At 32.4% G+C, this 19345-nt stretch overlaps 1 protein-coding gene and 1 long non-coding RNA gene across 3 annotated transcripts; one reads left to right on the forward strand and one right to left on the reverse strand.

Annotated features, from left to right (window-relative positions):
• The first annotated feature begins 245 nt into the window (after positions 1-245).
• On the forward strand, positions 246-3238 carry LOC129892348 (uncharacterized). The gene is made up of 4 exons (XR_008767299.1): positions 246-337; positions 425-522; positions 1131-1178; positions 2850-3238. It is a non-coding gene; the product is annotated as an uncharacterized LOC129892348 (long non-coding RNA).
• Positions 3239-7950: 4712 nt separating this feature from the next.
• Positions 7951-16011, reverse strand: LOC129892089 (zinc finger protein CONSTANS-LIKE 9-like). Of its 2 annotated transcripts, none has more exons than XM_055967633.1 (5): positions 15847-16011; positions 14343-15066; positions 12899-13126; positions 8998-9299; positions 7951-8776 (listed from the first exon to the last, which is right to left on the reverse strand). In XM_055967633.1, exons 2-5 carry the CDS (start codon positions 14928-14930, stop codon positions 8647-8649), a joined length of 1248 nt encoding a protein of 415 aa, XP_055823608.1. In that variant the 5' UTR covers positions 14931-15066; positions 15847-16011; the 3' UTR covers positions 7951-8646. The 2 variants fall into 2 exon arrangements, with proteins under 2 accessions (XP_055823608.1, XP_055823607.1); XM_055967632.1 differs by having other exon boundaries at positions 15840-16011.
• Positions 16012-19345: the final 3334 nt, after the last annotated feature.

The raw sequence follows: 19345 nt of genomic DNA on the forward strand, positions 1-19345 counted from the left end.
GAGGAAGGCCGAGGGCAAAATTGGGAATTTTAGAGAGTAGTTTGTGAATTGTAAAAAGAGAGAAGACTTGTAGCTTTTGGGCTTAAATAATAATAATTGCAATAAGTAGTTTGGGCTCTTATAATAATAATAGTAATATTGAGGCCCAACAAAAGAAAAGACCCAAGTCTTGGAAACTTAGCCCATTAATTAAGTGGCCTATATATATATTTTATGACTTATTTCCCTCATCCTTATCCCATAAGTCATTTTCTTCAAGAGAGTTCTAGAAGAGAGAAGAAGAAAAAGAAACCTTGAGCTAGAGAGGGAGAAGGCCACGGATTTGGAGAGAAAAAAGGTGAGTTCCTCTTCCGTGAATTAATTATCTAGGGTGAACCACAATGATATGAAGGTATTTATAGTATAAAATCATGGCTTGGTGCAGCCCAAAACGGACACCAAGCAGTCCACGCAATTTCAGCGCATCTAGAGAAGTTCCGAGGCGAGTTTTGGCGAGTTTTGGCCAATTTCGGGAAAGATAAGGTATTTCCTTTTAATTTGAAGTTTATGGTGTTGTTATAGGGTGTATTACACATCTTTTATGCTACTGGAAGTAGAAGAACGTCATACAAATGCTCAGTGAAAGAAACAATCTAAATTGAAGTCGTCGTAGTTAAATTGTAGTCGAAATGAGGCATTGTGCGTGTAGGGACTGCTGCTGGTCGTGTGGTGGTGTGTTGCAGGGCCTAAAAGTGTTCTAAAGGAGTTGGGGGAGCTTCTGGTTGAAGCCACACGACCCCCGCTTCGTATGGTTAAAGGTTTTGCAAAATGAAAACTAGAAACTCTATTTTTGTATCATAGTTTGGAGCTAGTTGTTTGGAGCTTGTATTGTGTAAGGTTGAAGTGATTTAATTATAAATATGCTGCTAGTTGTTGTGGTTGGTATGGTTGTTGATATTGTGGCCGAGTTGAAATTTCAGGGATGTTGAAGTTATAGGGAAAATGCTGCCCGATTTTTCGTAGCATCGAAACTAGTAACAAACTAGTCGGGGGTAATGGATAAGGAAATGACTCCTATTAGTATTTGGTTGTGGAATGGGATATTGGAAAGTGAAAGGCTATTAATTTTAGTATTACTTTCATGTCAATAGGTTAAGGAGGTATCAAGGCAAGCCGGATTTCAATTAATCCCGAAAGAGGTATGTAAAGCTATCTTCTTTTCTTTTGTCATGTCTTAGCCTTAAGTGATTGATATACGAAATGTGGGGATAATTCCATTCATAGAACTCCAAGTATGACTCATAAGTCCTATTCACTTCTCGATGGTAGAATTTCTATACTAGTTGAGTTATTGCCTCTCAAGGCTTCTATACGATGGGGAGTAGTAAGTATGTGAAGCCTTTTCTTCTCTTAGCATATTTTTGGCATAAGTATGTAAAGCTACCCTTCTTCTCTCTTGATATGTCTTTGACATAAGTTATGATGAAATGTTTATGGTACCGAGTCCCTTGATGGGCCAAGTATGATATGTGTTACTACCTAAGGATCGGGCCGTACATTCCACGGCACATATGTATATAATTACTTTATGAGGGAAAGTAGAGGGTATGTAAAGCTTATTCTCTTTTTTCTTTTGGCATGGCCCATAGAAAGTCACGGACGGAGAATGCACAAAGTCATCAAGAAGCTCTTATTCTTAAGTACACTAAGATGGCTAATGTTTTTAATTTCCTAAAACTTATGTCCTTTTGCCTCGATTCATGTGAAAGTGTCCAACCATCCTAAGTTGGTATAATTTAGGTTGTGGCATAAAGCATGACTCTTATTCACTCCTTTAAGCTAGAACCCTTCTAATAATTGAACTATGGCCTCTCAAGTTTTTCTATACCTTGGGAAGTAGTAAGTAGGTAAAGTTAATCTTCTTTTTTTTGATATGAACTTTATGAAATAAATAGACGAAGTATGTGTGATCCCAAGGAAGCCCCCATTCTCAAGGCCACTAAGATAGCCATTTTCTTGACTTCCAAAAGATATTTTATTACGCCTTGATATGAGTAGATGACTCCAAAAGTGCTACTTTGATGCAAACCATAAGGACGCTCCAAAGATACTTGTTATGGCTATTGTCTTAATTTTTGAGTGATAGTTCATTTTGATTATTTCAACAAGTCTCCAATGATGGTTTAGATTGCATATGGTTACTCACTACTTCATTCGGGTATACGGTAATACATCTTTCACCGAGTTCCGGGCCAACTATAATATTACTATATGATATACGGATCGGGCCGAACGTTCCTCGGTACTACTATATGATATACGAATCGGGCCGAACGTTCCTCGTTATTACTATATGATATACGGATCGGGCCGAATGTTCCTCGGTATTACTATATGATATACGGATCGGGCCAAACATTCCTCGGTATTACTATATGATATACGGATCGGGACGAACGTTCCTCGGTATTACTATATGATATACGGATCGGGCCGAACGTTCCTCGGTATTACTATATGATATATGGATCGGGCCGAACGCTCCTCGGCATTACTATATGAGAAATGGATCGGGTTGTACGTTTCTCGACATTATTATATGAGATAGCACTAATAGTACATAGATGCTTATGATAACAGAGTGATGTGGTTATTACATCGGGTCCCCGAACAGGCCGGGTATAGTATGTGATGATAGTATGTATGACTTTATTTTATGAGATGCAGGTACAGTGGTTTGTTGAATGTTATACTTTCCCCTGCATCCCTATGTTAGTTGTGCCCTCCTTTTGATGTTTTATACTTTACATACTCAGTACATATGTCGTACTGACCTCCTCTTTTCGGGGGGCTGCGTTTCATGCCCGCAGGTACAGGCGCGCGCTTTGGGGATCCGCCAGCTTAGGATTTCACTCAGTAAATTTGGAAGAAGCTTCATTGAATCGGAGCCGAGTTTTGGTACTAAACCTTCTATGTATATATTTATTTGATTACGGTTACGGTGGAGGCCCTGTCTCGCCTTATGTTACTGTTCTTTCTCTTAGAGGTCTGTAGACATGTATGTGGGTTGTATATGTATGCGTGTAAGGTTGTGCCTATATGTTACGACAGCCTTGTCGGCTTATATATTGTCTTGTCTATTGGTACGCTATGACTCAAATAGGAGACATGTTTACTTATAGTTAGCAGGGGTATAGGCGAGTGTCCAGTTCGGACACCCATCACGGCCTATGGGGTTGGGTCGTGACATTATACATTATGATACATTCAAAAAACTAAATAAACAATTTAACTATACATAAGATATACACTGAGTATACAGGAAGTATATACTTGCTATTCAATGATCAACTCAAAATCACTTCTAAACAGTCTCAAAAATTAGTTATGAAATCCTCTCGACGTTTCTAGTATTTTGATATATAATTTGTTCGAAATGATTCACATTTGCAGTATGTCGAATTTTAAAGAAAAAAGATAAAATAACGTAGAAGAAAGAAAAAGATGCATAAGAAGATTAAAAATGAGGAGGGGGAGGAGAGAGGAGAGAGGAGGAGGAACCATTAATGGCGAAATTAAAAGGAAGAAGAAATAATTAGGTCAATTTGAGTAATTTTAAAAATTGAGCTAATTTTGTTGTAAAGTAAAGGGACGAATAATCACTTTGTATAATTACTCTAAGTGGAGAAGGACAAAGATTAAAAATCATGTCTCGACGAGAGAAATGACCGTTCGCAAATAGCAAACATGCAAATGGATCTTGGCCCAATAATCAGATTTTTCTAATAATGGCTTCTTTTCTTAAATTATAAGTATAACTTACATAAATCTCATAGTGTAAAGAGCAAATTACATCATATCTCTACCATTTTTCAATTTACAAAAATTTCTTCAAATTTGTGTCATCCATATACATAAGAGTCATCCGGATACATTAATTCTGATACATTAGACAGCTTGGTTGTTATGTTTAAAAAGAAAATTAAAGGTAAAATTAAATGTTAATTCCACAAACCATGCAAAACAAATTGATAGCAATCTCTTCTAAATTCAAACAATTCAAATTTCGAATGGTCTTCTCCCCAATTCATCCCAAATCATAACAAATTTTCTTGTTCATCTTCTTCTTCATCCATTTTTTTCTTTTTAGTCATCAGTTATCAATTTTTTTTTAAAAAAAATTATAGCTTTTCATCTACAAATTTTTGATAATATGAAAATATACCTTTTCTTTTTCAATACTATTGAGTAAATAATTGATTGTTTTTTTTTGTAATTTTGTTGTTAATTTTTTTCTGATACATATGAGTTTGTGTCTATTTTCATATTTAAACTTATGTATTCATGCCTTTAATTATTAACCTGATACATAATTATTAAAAATTGTATAATCTACCATGTATCAGTTGTTGTTATATATTTGCAGTCTTTAATTTTTGTTCATATTTATTCAAATTAGAAGGTTAGGTGTCCGTGCACATTACCCAAAAAATGTACTCGATACATAAAACCTAATGTTTTGTAGTTAAAGCATTGTGTATCAAATTAATTGATATGTACATGATACATAATATATATAAAAATTCAACAGTTTCAAACTTTATTACATGTATCATATACATATCAACTCATAACTGTGTTATGTATCACACACAAAAAATGTTATTGGCAACAATTATATTTATAAAGTATGTTTTATAAAATACAGTATTTTTCAAATAAAATAATGCACATGGATAGTAATGTATCATGCACTATTTTTTTGGACGTGATATGTAAATTCAAGTTTATAATAAATGTATCTGATACATAGCGACTACCATACAGTAATGTATTTATCTCAAATCTAACATTTTATAGGCAATAATTACTTATTTAATGTATCTAGTAGAGATATAATAGTTATCAATTTAAACAAGATACATAAATAGTAATGTATCATGATAAAACTACCCATCTAGAAAACACAATTCAAACTTAAAGTATCATAATGTTGAAACGAAGGCATTACACATTAATTTAAGAAATAAAAACAACTAGATACATTAAAAATTCGAATCTATATGTATCATAAAAATATGAACAACAAAATTCGGGAAAAAAAATAACAATCTGATCTACTGAAGGCAAAAAAAATAATTCAACTTTTCTATCCCTTTTTGGGGGGTGGGGGTGGGGGGGTCTTTTCCACAGTCACTTTAAAGGAACAAGATACATCCTTGTTCGGTTTTGCCTTCTCAACTTTCTGATTCGTCATTGATAATGAATCGTGCAATTGTTTGATCTATTTTCAGCTCAATCTTCATCGTCAGATCATCATAAACACGATCAATATTAGGTAAATTTAATTTGGTACTCCCAATGCTAAAAGAAGGAGCATCATCCATATGTATCAAGATTTTGAATATGCAAAATCAAAAAAAAAAAGGATACAGATGTATGAATTTTCAGATAGAGAAGACAAAAAATTGCTTATTCAGAAAGTTGAAATCGATTGACTAGAGAGAGAATAAATTTGAAATTCAAAATTGTAATGAATAAAGTAACTATTGATTGAGGGAGTAAAATTAGGAGAGATTGGAGGAATGAAAATAGAAAGAGAGAATAAGAAATGATGTATCCGGATCTGTGGAATTTTGGAGGAAAACGAAAAAAAATTAAAATATTTTAAAACGATAGAAAATAATAGAAAATATGATAAAAAAGGATATATAGATATGTACTTTTTCCAAATTATAATCTTTAGATGGGCTAATCCAACAACTGGACAACATGCAAATTTATTAGGATTTTGTGGCTGTTATTGTTGACATTAATGTTGAATGGGAGGAAAGACATAATTGAATTTAGACATGGACCACTTAAAAACTTAATTATTTCCTGATATTGACAACCTCATTTAAATATTTGAACTTTTGATTTGATAATTTTGATTTTTTTATAATATTTTATTATTATCATATCAAATTAATTTTATACGGTTCAATATTTTTAAGTTCGATTTTGATATTTTATGATATGCTAAATTGGTGATTATAGTTTGATTGACTTCAACTTATATATACTCATATAACAAAGAATTATGACTTCAATATTTCATGAAACGTGTTAATTATATTAGACTAACACTTTGCATATGAAAAATATTCAAAAGAGTGTACAAGTGAATCTTTTTCTTAATCAATTACACACACAAAAAAATATTTCTATCACAATAAAACGGTCAAAATTCATTTCAAAGTCTAAACACTATTTATTTTTGATACAGAGGGAATAATATTAATATAATATGTATGGATTGTATATGTAAATATAAACTTTGGTATGATATTCGGTATTCAATATTATCTTTATAAATGTCGAATACCATACCATATACCGTGATATCAAAACCGCAACATCAAAAATTTCAGTTTCTATATGTACTTCAGTATCTACTGTACTATGCCCATCCGTAGCCAATAGAGTTGGAATATGAAGATTTTTGAATGATTGGGAGATGTAGGGTGTGTTTGGTACGAAGGAAAATGTTTTCCACAGAAAATGTTCTCCTAGAAAATGTTTTCTTGGAAAATAAGTTAGTTTCTAACTTATTTTTTCATGTTTGGTTGGTGAGTGACAAATATTTTCAGAAAAATATTTTTTATTGTTTGGTTAGTGAATGAAAATATTTTTTAGAAAATATCTTTTATTTCTGGCTAGAGATTAGAAAATATTTTTTAGGAAAATAGTTTCTGATATGAAAATCAACCATAGTAATTGACTCGGGATCCGACCCCGACATCTGATGTGGGACCCAACTCGACTTTCAACTCAAGATTTGACTTCCAAATTTAGACTAATCCCGACTTTCGAACCGACATCCGACCACACCCGACTCCAAACCTAACTTTCAAATAATTTGAATTTTTTAAAAAAGTAACTTTTTAATTAATTTTTTTTGGAGTAGGCCTAGGGGGGTTGGCGGGGGGGTCGGAGTTAGGGGTGGAGTGAAAAAATAAAAATTTCAAAACTTGAAATATTTTGCAAAAACAAATTTTTAATTATTTTTTTTTTGTGTGTGTGTGGGGGGGGGCTAGTAGAGGGGTCGGGTAAAAATATAAAACTTTCAAATATTGAAATATTTTTCAAAAATAAATTTTTAATTTTTTTTTGTGGGGGAGGGTGGAGGGGGGTCGGTGAGGGTGGGGGTGGGGGCTGGTAGAGGGAGGGGCGTGGGTGGGGTAAAAAAAAGGAAAATTTTAAATTCTGAAATATTTTTCAAAAAAAAAAAAGTTTTAAATTTTTTTGGGGTAGGGATGGAGTAAAAAAAAATGACATTTTCAAAATGTGAAAAAAAATTCAAAAATAAATTTTTAATTTTTTCTTAAAAAAGAAATTGTAAAATTTTCTTTGGGGGAGGGTGGTCGTGGTAGAGGTGGGGTAAGAAGAAAATATTGTATTTTGAGGTTGAAGGAGAGTTTTGAAAAATGTTTTCCTTAGTTTTTGAAAGAAAATCATTTTCTTTAAATTTAAAAAAATTAAATTTAATTTAAAAAATATTTTTCAGAACATTTAAATCGACCACACCTAAAAAAATGTTTTCCTTCCTACCAAACACACTCGTAGAGTCGCTGAAAATTTGCAAGTTGTGGAGCAATTTCAGGGGCCAACTACACAACTAGATGATATATTGCATCTACCTACATTTGACCAGCTAAAATTCATGGGTGATTTCCATCATGATGCTCGACAGAAATAAGAAGGTTGTAGACGGGCGGAGCCACCTTTAAGTTCAGGGGTTCATCCGAACCTTCTTCGACGAAAAATTATATTATTTATACATGATTAAAATATTTTTTTTATGAATATATACTAGTAGAACTCCCTTCAACTAGTTTGTTCGTCTATTTTTCAAATTTTTAACCCCTTAATAAAAATCTTAGCTCCGCTATTGATCGTAGATACTCAGCTGTGATGATCAAAATAATGTTTCCACCATATGCAAATACATTTTATAAGACAATAAATTAAAAAAAAAATTACAAATGGTACATCTGTCATCTTGACTATCTCTTATCTTCTACAAACTGGCCAATAATATACATGATAGTACTACATCATAGACGGAAAAATCTCAGTTCTAAAACCTAAAGGACAGACGAATCTGTGGGAATTTAGAATATGTTGCTCATTTTATCTCTTAACTTCTAAACACTGGCTATAATATACATAACCACCAAGGGAGCGCAAGGGCAGGTGAATTTATTGGGACTTAAATTGTGTTAAATCCGCCTAGTTTGAGCTGTAAGAACAGAAGCAAGCTAGACGAAAACAAGTGTTGTCGACGTGCAACATAATACAATTGAGAAGCAAATCTTGATGATTTCTGGAGAGAAACGCCAATTGTGTTGTTTACAAATGTCCAAGCTCTTTCTCTGCAGCATTCTTAATTTGATTGACATAAGGAGTGCACATCCCATATTTTTCCTTTTTAAGATGATGAAGTTGGACTTTAGGGGGAGGAGCAGAGAACTGTGCATTCTAGATCAAGCTTTGAATGATTGGAGACCTTGTATCTTTGTCACTGCAACAATACATACCATCCATTTGCTTGAAACTTCAACCAATTGTCCCTATTTAAACGGACTGTTTTTCTCCTTATATTTACGGGGGAATGTTTTGCGATTAATAGCTTCTAGTTTCGTTCAGTGGATCATAGTCATAAGCATCACCAGCCTTGACAAACCGCCCCTTCACACGCCTTCTCACATCTGCTCTTGCCTTGCGAGAAACATATCTCACTCGCTTGTCAAATCTATTAAAAGGTAAGTTATAAAATTTTTAAAAAGGTGAAAAGAAAACAAGTAAAAAGCCTACAACTCAAGAAATCTTCTTGAACCATGGTCTACATAGCCTACATGGCCAAGATATCTCAAATGCAGCACATAATGGTGGGAAAAGTTTATTGAGACTCTGTATCAAACCAGGGAGTGCAGAATCACTGATAGCCTTTTTTTAAGTACTTATAAAACTTACTGGCGTGTCTTTTTCTTTTCCTTGTAGCGTAATACAGCATCACTCCTGCTAGTTGATGGCATTGAACTTTCAGGACATGGCGGATGCCATGGTAGCTCTCCCATGCGAAGCATTGAGGAGGCTCCACAGTCTTGATAATCTCCAGCGTTGCTCTCTCCGGTGAGGTTTGAAAATGAGACGCTGGACTGTTGCCTTGCAAAGCAAAGGGTAGGAGGTTCTGTCTTGCAGCTCATCATGGATTCTGCCGATGCTGCATTGCTACAAGCTGACTGCACCGTGTTTACCCTTCCCACTGTTGATCCCTGGTAAACAAAGATAGATTTGTGTTCATCCATGCTTTGAAACAATTACAGGCTTTCACCATTATATACCGCAGATTCTCTACTTTTTTGTATACCTCTCTTATGCAGGAGCTTTCCCAATTCCCATTATCTACGATAACGTAGACTTTCACCATAAAAGACAAAGTATAATCAGACTAGAATATGAAGCAATAGAAGACAAGAAAACAAGCACGCATATATAAAACACTCTCAAGAAGAGAGATCATGCAGTCATAAAAGAAAGAATTGATATTCTGAAATATGAAATCCCAAATAATTCAATTCTTGGTATCTTTTATTAGATCTTACGAGCCGAACAAAGCAGGTTATACTATCAGCAAACAAAATAGATATCATCTAGCAGTAAAGGAATGAAATAGCTATGTTTTAAAGGCACTTGTCACAATTAATCAAAATCACACACAAACATTCTATAGCACAGCAAACCAGACAACATTAGCACCATAGCAAAGCCACTTAATGAAGTCTATATGAAAAATGCACAAGTGAATATCTCTTCCAAGAAATTGATTTAACTCTAAGAACACCCTAACAATTGATATCTCTGCCAATCTGAACATAAAGCTAGGAACTATTTCATACAAAAAATGAACATGTGGATATCTCTGCTAAGGATGTTGATCCTTTTAACTTTTAAGAAAGAACGGACTAATTGATTATGTTCATGATGGATACACCAATGTGAACTTAGAAGTTAACCATTTGATACTTCATGTAAATACCAATGTGAACCTAGTTAACATTTTCATACTCCACATAAATATTAAACATGAACAGACCTAGACAAGCATGCTGTGCCACAATTTATTGACACCAACTATGGCATACATGGAAACTTATAAAAAAACAGAGAGAAACCAAGGAATCATATTCAGTCTCACTTAAACCGAGAAGAGAAAGAATGATTATCCAACATCTGAAGCCTAAAATGAGATTGATGTGCCACAAAATTTCTGTCGCTGTCAGGTTTGGTAACACTTGAAAGCTTACAAATAAAATGTCAGAAAAGATTAAGAATCACTTACTCTCCTAGAGAAAAATCATGGTTCTATGTGCACATCTATTTAGTCTGTTTCAACCTCCAATCATGAAAGTGGGAACTATTATAATCATCGCAAGCAGACAATCTTAGTAGACATCAAATTTGAGATAACTGACTTGACACATATCAAAGACACAAAGTTGACAGATTTAAGATAGATGTTCTTGTACATGTGAATCCTTTAGAAAGTAGTGAATTTACTATTGCTTCCAATCCCAACCAACCCTACCCCAGCCAGTATATATGTTTATATGTACAAGCAAAACATACATATACACACGCATACATAAACATAGACATGTGTATGAACAAGGATATAACAAGAAAGTTACTTCACAGTTCATTAGTTAAATGATGATCTCGAAATATTTTAACAAGTGTATTCTATCAACTCTTATCCAAGATAATAAATTATAATCATGGCGAGCAAACAATCTTATTAAACATCAGGTTTGAGATAATTGTATTCTATCAAAGACCCAAAGTTAACAGATTCAAGATGTTCCTGTACATATGAATCCTTTCAATGCACCATTAGAAAGTAATGAATTTTTCTATTGCTTAATAAGTTAGCTTCCAACCCCTACCCACCCTACCCCCGCCAGTATATATTTTTATATATACAAGCAAACATATATATACACACACATACATATACAGACATGTGTATGAACAAGGATATAAACAAGGAAAGATACTTCACAATTCACAAGTTGTAGGATGATCTCAAAATACTTACGCAAGTGTATTCCATCAACTCTTGTCCAAGATAATAAATTCCATCTTTTAAAGGAGGTGGAATGCAGGGACAGGAGTTCATATAAACAACGTAAGAGTGTCTTTGCATACAAAGTACACCAGCCAGGACCAATTACAATGTTTAGAAGATTAACTGTTTAAATCATGCTAATGAATTTGTTGACAAGAATTTCAAAAGATGGATTTCAACCCTGTATTTGCTATCCTTAGTTTTAGTAAGAAAAGCAGAAAAGTGATACAAAATCTACAAGATCAAAGCGCAGAAAGCAAATTGTCTATATGTCGACCTATAGTACTGTTAACCTACCATCATTAAAGGTCCAACAGATTGGTATTATGTAAAGTGACTGGTCATAATACATGGTTACACTAGACTAGATAAATGCATTCAACCCTCAAACCTGAAATCAGCTACTGAACCATCAATCATCAAACTGAACAAGGTAACATCATTGCTTATACAGAACAGTCTACTTTCGAACATTTTAACCAGATGATATATTTATTGGTAGCATTCACAGATATGCAGTATTAATGCTTACAGAAACCATCCTGATGCTATACAGTATATCTTTTTCTGGCAATGTTGTTCATCTGTTATACCATTGTCATGCCTACTAGGTTTTCTGAGACAATAACCTCTCCACATGCATTAGATAGTTCAACAATGGCTATGGAATTGAACAGATCCCTCCGTCATTTGTAATGGTACTAATGATCACAGAAAAACGCATGGGTCAAGTTGGATGATTCATTTTACGTTGCAAATACCACATTAAGTACCAAGTGACAGATGTAGGAGTAGGAAAAAAACTCAAAAGGATCTATCTAATTCTAATCTTTATTTGTGTGTATGTTTTTTTTACTTTTTCAACTAAGATTTAGCATGAGTTAGCCCACCAAACCACAATATATTGTTTGCATAAATATGGTGTTACCTGTTCTGCTTTACTCCTTTAGAATTGGTAAAAATCAGCTATTAGAAATTTTACTTATTCAGTCTTTTTTCTTCTTTGTAATTTGTATCACGATTCAATCAAAATTTCTCGAGTTCTTCTAACTTGTAACTTCACTGAAATTGGAATATCGAATCACAAACCCACTCTGAAATCTCTATAAAACATTCAGTAAGAATTAAACATGTCTCTTCTATTTCAAGGTAACTAGACCCTGCTGTAAGAATATTGCAGCATTGAAAAAGAAAGGAATTCCCTCACCAACCTATTTCTCGAAGCTGATAAAATTTTGAGGATTCTCTATAAAACGAATACAGTAATGAAATATGCAAGTTCTACCATATTAAATTTGCTCAAAGTATGCACAAGATTAGTCAAGAAAACTGAGTTAAGACTGAGCTGAAAATCCATATTAAAGCAACTTAAAGGAGACTAAGAAATTTAGAGGAAGTTATAGAACTTCAGAAATTAGGACCAAGTCTATAGAAGAGGGCACTGGGAAGGCATCAGAAAATACCATAGAAAAACATTACATTCATTTGACGAGCATCTTTGACTTATCAAAAAAATAAAATAAAATCATGCTTCAACAAGTAAAAAGGTCGATGCACCATCTAGTTCATAACTTAAGATAAGGAAAACATCAAGAACATACAATTTTATTTGAATTTGGACAACCTAAGAGCAAAAATGACACTCGTCAAAAAAACTAATAGTCCACAAAAGTTTTTTTAGGGTTGATGAATACTCAGAAGCAGATAATATTTGAAAAATGCAGTAATTTATGAAGTATAAACCACCTCGACAGCATTGACACCCTGGAAGCTGGACTCAGCAACTGACATGTCCTTCGTCCCAAATAAGCCATCAATGTCTTCACTCTTAAACAGCTGATCACAATTATCAATAGAAACACCAAATAGCTCTTCATAATTTTCAATACTCAAGTCCACTTCATCCATATTGAAATCATCATAAAAAGGATCATCGTCAAATAAATTTGAGTCTTTTGTTCCAGAATTGCTCACCTGAACGTATATACAAATACAACGTAAAAGGAACTCTCAACAAGTGAGAAAAAGAGAAACATCCATACTTGAACCAGATAAAGGACATCTTTATGAGAAGTAATCAACCTCTATTAGCCAACCCCCCCCCCCCCCTCCCAACCCCTCCAATTCGTGGAAAGTGGAAAAAATAAGCAATATCTGCTAAAGTTGCTTGATCTGGAAATGATATATCAAGGGAACAAAATAAGTGTAAGAAACAATTCCTAGAAGCTATCATTAAGTAGGAATATTAAAATAAAAGAAGTTATCATCAGCGGGAATAGTCCTAGATGGAAAATAACAAATGATACAGAGGAAAACGTGTCCCCGAGGGAAGGAATTTACTAAATTTGAGGTGCGATTTCTTCGCAATCATAACCTTCTCAGTTAGTTAGGAAATCGACAAGAAATAGAGGGCTAACAAAACTAGAGAACTCATAAAAGAACAAAATCATCCTTCACCAATATATGGGGATGCAACAAGCAAGAGCATTTCAATGCTAAATTAAAATGTGCAATCATTGTTTGAAGACAGATGAAAATATCAAATACTACACCCTCCTTCCCATTTTACGTGATATTGTTTGACTAGGCACGGAATTTAAGAAAGAAAGACATACTTTTGAAGCCTATAGTCTAAAACAAGCTATAGATATTTGTGTGGCAAAAAAACATCTCGCTAAGGATAAAATGAAAAGTTTAAAGTCAAATTCTTCCTACAATATATAAAGGAATAATTCTTCTTGGATCAGACTAAAAAAGAAAGTACAACAACAAACCCAGTGAAATCCTGCACGTGGCATATGAGGAAGGTAGAGTAGACGTAAAAAGGAAAGTGCATCACAAAAATTGGGATAGAGGGAGTTAATTGTATCTATACGCTTTGGTATCTGAACCTCTAAGAACTCTGCTAGTCTCCTATTTAGTATGATAAAAAAGAGGGATTTATGGCACTGGCAAACCCAAGATCCAGTCTGCTGGTACATCCTGAGGAACAACGAGGAGCAAGACAACCTTAGCTTCAACACCAGCAGCAAAAGAGTACGAAGAATAGTGACTTACTCATTGGTAGTAAGTGTTATACATCAAAGATCAGATAATACATTTTAGTGAGAGAAATTGGAAATGAAAGTTCCGCGATATATCTATATTTCTTCACTTGTGAATAAAATGTATCTCTAAAAACTTAGATTACCTTAGACCAAGTTAAATTTGTGGATCCATCAGGCAGTTCAACATTGTGTAGCTCGTTATCAAGACCAGGCATAGATGATCCCATAAAAGGGGCAGACTTGACTAGATTATACAAATCGTTTGCTTCATCAAGTGCAGAAGACATGTTTTGAGATTTGTCCTTTACTTGAGGATGTTGGCTATCCCCAGGTTGGCAATCAGTGATGCTCATTGAACCCATCCCTTGCTCACAAGTCGAATCACCAACTGAAGGGTCATCTAGAAGAAATGACCAAATAGTAGAGAGCTCTACCGCAGAAGGACACCCTGTATAACAATTAAGTGCTTGTCTCTTATGTGTTGAACCTGTACTAGAACTAGCATGAGCCATCCAATCACAATTCTGGCATAGAGAGACCCTCTCCTCGACACATCTGAAAATAGCTGGTTGGGAATTACATCTTTCACATACAAGTGTCCTGGAATGACGCTGTGACAGGGCATTTGCAGAATGGACATTTCGATCACACGACAAACACAAGCAAGCTGAATCAGACCGGCAATAGACAATTGATCGTTGCTCCCCACAATATTCACATGTATAACCCATTACCTTTTTTCTCCTAGTTATTTATAAAATGAAAAACAGTGTACAAATCTTCAATTCTCTGGTAGAAATTAAAAGCTAAAACTTCTGAGCAATAGAAATTGTTGTCCCAAAAGCAGAAATGAATTTGTGCAACTAACTGTTACAAGGAAAAAAGAATCTGCATCATTAAAGGTGACACCAAAAAAGAGAAGCAAATTGAAACAGAATACAAGACTATCCTTCATATCTCAAATTCTCGTTATACCTAATCTAAACAAAAAAAAAACTGATCATAGAAAAAACAAAATTCTATTTAGAAATAATACAGACAGTGGCACTCAAAAAGGAAGAGGCAAAGAATAAAAGATGCCAATCAGAATGGGAAAAGGTACTCCAAACAAATAGGGAATCAAGAATCCAAAAACAAAAAGCTGAGAATTTTACACAGAGCCACATTGGTCTATTTTTAAGCATCATTATCTACAACCAAAACCATTTTTATTTTTGAGATAGCACTAATTCCATCACTATTAAATAGTTATGAAACTGGATAAAAGGAAGCATTAACCAAAATTAGTAGAAAGTAACAGAACAGAAGAGAGAATTTAAACAAAAAAAAGAATCAAATCAATTACAGAATAGCTTAGACAAGGAATTAGAGCTCAAGCAGCACACAAGGATCAGAAAAATGCATAAAGGAAAAAAAAAAGAAAAAAAGTTCAAAGCAAGATTTTACAACTGATAAACAGCAAAATTGTCACATGAAGTGTTAATATTTTCCAAATTCTGAGGAATCCACAAAAAAACATATGAAAGAAGAGCAACCCCATTTCATTTCAAAGGTAAAACAATGAAAAAAAGGAAAGGAAATCAAGAAAGTAACAAACTTTTTAACTAAAAGAACTGTAGAGGTGGCAGAAAAGAATTTACACAGTACACAAGAAACCAGGTATACAGATAGATAAACCCCTTTATTCTGCAGCTCCCATAAACCCTAAATAAAACTTGATAAAGCTGAGACCCTTCAGACCAGTCTCTCTCTCTTTCTTTAGAGTGCTGGTCTTTGGAAGTTTGTATTTCTGTGTGAATTGTGAAGTTGCTCAATGATGATAATAATTAAATACAGTGAGCTGTCAAAAAGTGTAGGAGAGAGAAGGAGGAGATGGGCCCCATTTAGAAGCTGTGATGTGGGACCTTGTCACTTACCCCCAACCCCACCCCATTTTTTCACCTTACAATTCTTTTTTAAAAAAAAATATTACTACCTGTTGTCCTATTTTAATTTGATAGATATAGAATTTAAAAAAAGTAAAAAAAATTAATATTTTAAATTAAAGATATGTAGAATGTATTAAAATATTTTTTAAAATTTTGTGATCTGAATATAATATATAAAAAATTAAAATTAAAAGCTTACTAAAAAATATCTTTTTAATAAATTAAAAAAAATAGGACACACAAATTAAAAAAAAAAGTGAGTATGTATTTTTTTAAAATTCTATTCTACAATAAGGAATAGAGAGTCCCAAATCTAAATGAGGAACAAAAAGTTAAAGTTAGACCAAATTAATGGTTTAGGAAAGTGTTCATTTTTATCTATAGCCCACTAATTTAATTTAGGGTGCTACATGACTTCCATAAACATAACATGTGTAAATGATTATTATAGTTAATGAGAGGTAATAAACATATTCTTAAGAAAATGCCTCAAATATTATTTATACTCATATTTTTAACACTTTCAAGTAATCCCCGTCAACTTTAAAAGAAAAGGAGAGTAGAGTAGTACATTCATTACTACTAGTTCTAACTGAATAACATAATCTAAATGACTTGACATTTAGCCCAAATTTGTGTCTCATGAAGCCAATAATTATAATAAGGGGGTTCAAGAAACACTACGCCAATTTTTATTATATAAAGAAGATTTAAGAAGTTATATCAACACATAAATTTATTATTATTTATATATACTTTCAGATAAATTAAGAAATTTAGTTGAATCTTTTCACCATATATAATTCTGTTATTAATTAATTGAAACATCGATCACTAAAAAATTATATCAAAATACTTTATTAATTTCATAACAAAATACTACAACTAATAAGTACTTACAGATCATCAATATTAGTACAAGGGCGTTCAAGTCATAAGTAATTTATTTTGAAGATGCATCAAAAAATTTAAAATCAAACTAGCAATATTAATTAGTAAATGACTTTTTTTAATAAATAGATGCACCAAAATATTAAAATTAAAATGCGTGATATTTTGATTTAATCTTGAGTTCATATTTAATTTAATATGAACTATGGAGTGAACAAAAGGAGCAAAAAAATAAGAAAAAGAGAGAAGAGAGTTCAATATAGAAAGAAATCACTTTTAAGTTTCAAGTTTAGACTGATCTCTAATAAAGTAAAAATAGTAATGAGATATTAAGAACACATACCAGAATTAGATAAGACTTTTTCTAAAAAAGAACTTTGTGAAGCATTTTCGCTTTTAATTTAGGCAGAGTTGTAAAAATACTTTTAAAATTTTTAATGATAAGTAAAATGAAATCAAAGATACATTCGTTTGAAATTCAATTGGCTATAGATGCATTTATTTATTTATAAATTTTTACATTTTAGGTTACTAATTAAAAATTATTTTAATACATAAAAATTCAAAAACAACAGATTTATTAACTATTATGATTGCTAAATTAATAGATACAGAAAATAATTAATTATCTTTATTTTAAAGGGTAAGGCTGGATGTGTGTTGCTTTAAAAATAAAACTAGGATTTTTATGACTAACAGAGAATTAAACTTGTGCGCACCTAGAGGCTAGACTTTTTCAGGACGCCTTCCACCCATCAAGTTGTTGTAAGGGTGTGCAAATTGTAATATATAATCATATCAAGTAGCATTTTATTTATATACACAATATAAATTTTCGACAAAAAATGATCGCTTGATCATCCTCAGTACAAATGTACAATATAGTTTTGCCTATGTGTGAGAGAGAAAAACTTGAACACCTTTAAATATCTTTAATAAAATCTCTTACTTTAATTATCAATGTACAACAACTCTCTTTTTCTCTCTATCAAGCCCTCGTAAGCATGTGATTGATTGTTTTTACAGGGGCAAAAAATAGTCAAATTTATCTTTACTTCTTTATTTAGAGTGGATATATTTTTCATTTAAAAGGTGGTGTATATATGTCTTGTCTTTTAATTAATGATGCAACCTATTTACCGAATTAGAAAAAATATCCTAAAATGAGTTTTTCAATTTCAAAAATGTCATAAGACTTTAAAAAAGTACCTCACCTATTTATTTTTTTACTCAGACTCAACCAAAATGAAAAAAAAAAATCTTCTACTCAATCATAAAATAAGTTTGGATTGATCTAAATAAAAGTGGGATTGTTTTTTTAGTTGGAAGTATATAGAGGTAAAAACAATCAGGTGAGATAACTTTTTAAATTTACATAATATTTTTAACATTTCTGAAATTCAAAAACAAGTTTTAATTTATTTTTTTAATCTAGTGATCTGTTAACAAAAAGATAAATATACATCATTTATTAAACAACTAGGGTATATATATACTATTTTTTAATGAGAAAAAATAGAACAACATATTGCATTGATAAGCAAACAAGATATAGTAAAAATTTAGACTTTTTTTAATAATGAGAATAGAAAGGTAGGTAAAAGTCTTTTGAATATTATGAGAGAGAGGTTTGAGATGCATGAATAATCCTAAGTTATAGTTAAGTAGACGGCAATTCCATGGAAAATGGTAAGAACCAACATGTGTAACCTAAAACACTTTGTTTACTTAACCCTATTTGGTATTAGATACTTCCCCTCCTTTTTGCTTGGTTTATTTGATTTTATATTATTGCATACACACTAATGAGAGTGCACTTGTATTAATGGGTATATTTTTTTTAAGATTATATAAATATTATTTCCTTCGTCTATTTTTATTTGTTCAATTTAGAAATCAAAAGATAGTTTATTATTTTATATCTATTATATAGAATTATTTTCAAATATTATTAATTATTTTTCAATATAGTAAAATTATTTCTTCCATCCATTTTTACTTTTTCACTAATCCCGATTTACCCTATTATCAACTATAGTTATTTTTTAATGCATTTCTCAAAGTATGAAATTTAGTCTCTTCAATTCATATTAAGTGAATAAATCGTACCTCACAAAAGTTGTCAAATGCCTTCTTGAGTTTTACTGAAATGACGATGTGGATGTGTTCTATATGAAGGAAAATATTTTTTTCATAGAACTTTTTTTCGTGATTTTGTAACTTAATTTTTGGTGTTCGATTAGTAAGAAAATTTTTTTGTCCCAAGAGCATTTAGATATAATTTAGACAAATACGATGATCGGACCCATATTCTGACCCGATCCCCC

This window comes from Solanum dulcamara, chromosome 6 (genome assembly GCF_947179165.1).
Source record: "Solanum dulcamara chromosome 6, daSolDulc1.2, whole genome shotgun sequence".
Classification (NCBI taxonomy): domain Eukaryota; kingdom Viridiplantae; phylum Streptophyta; class Magnoliopsida; order Solanales; family Solanaceae; genus Solanum; species Solanum dulcamara.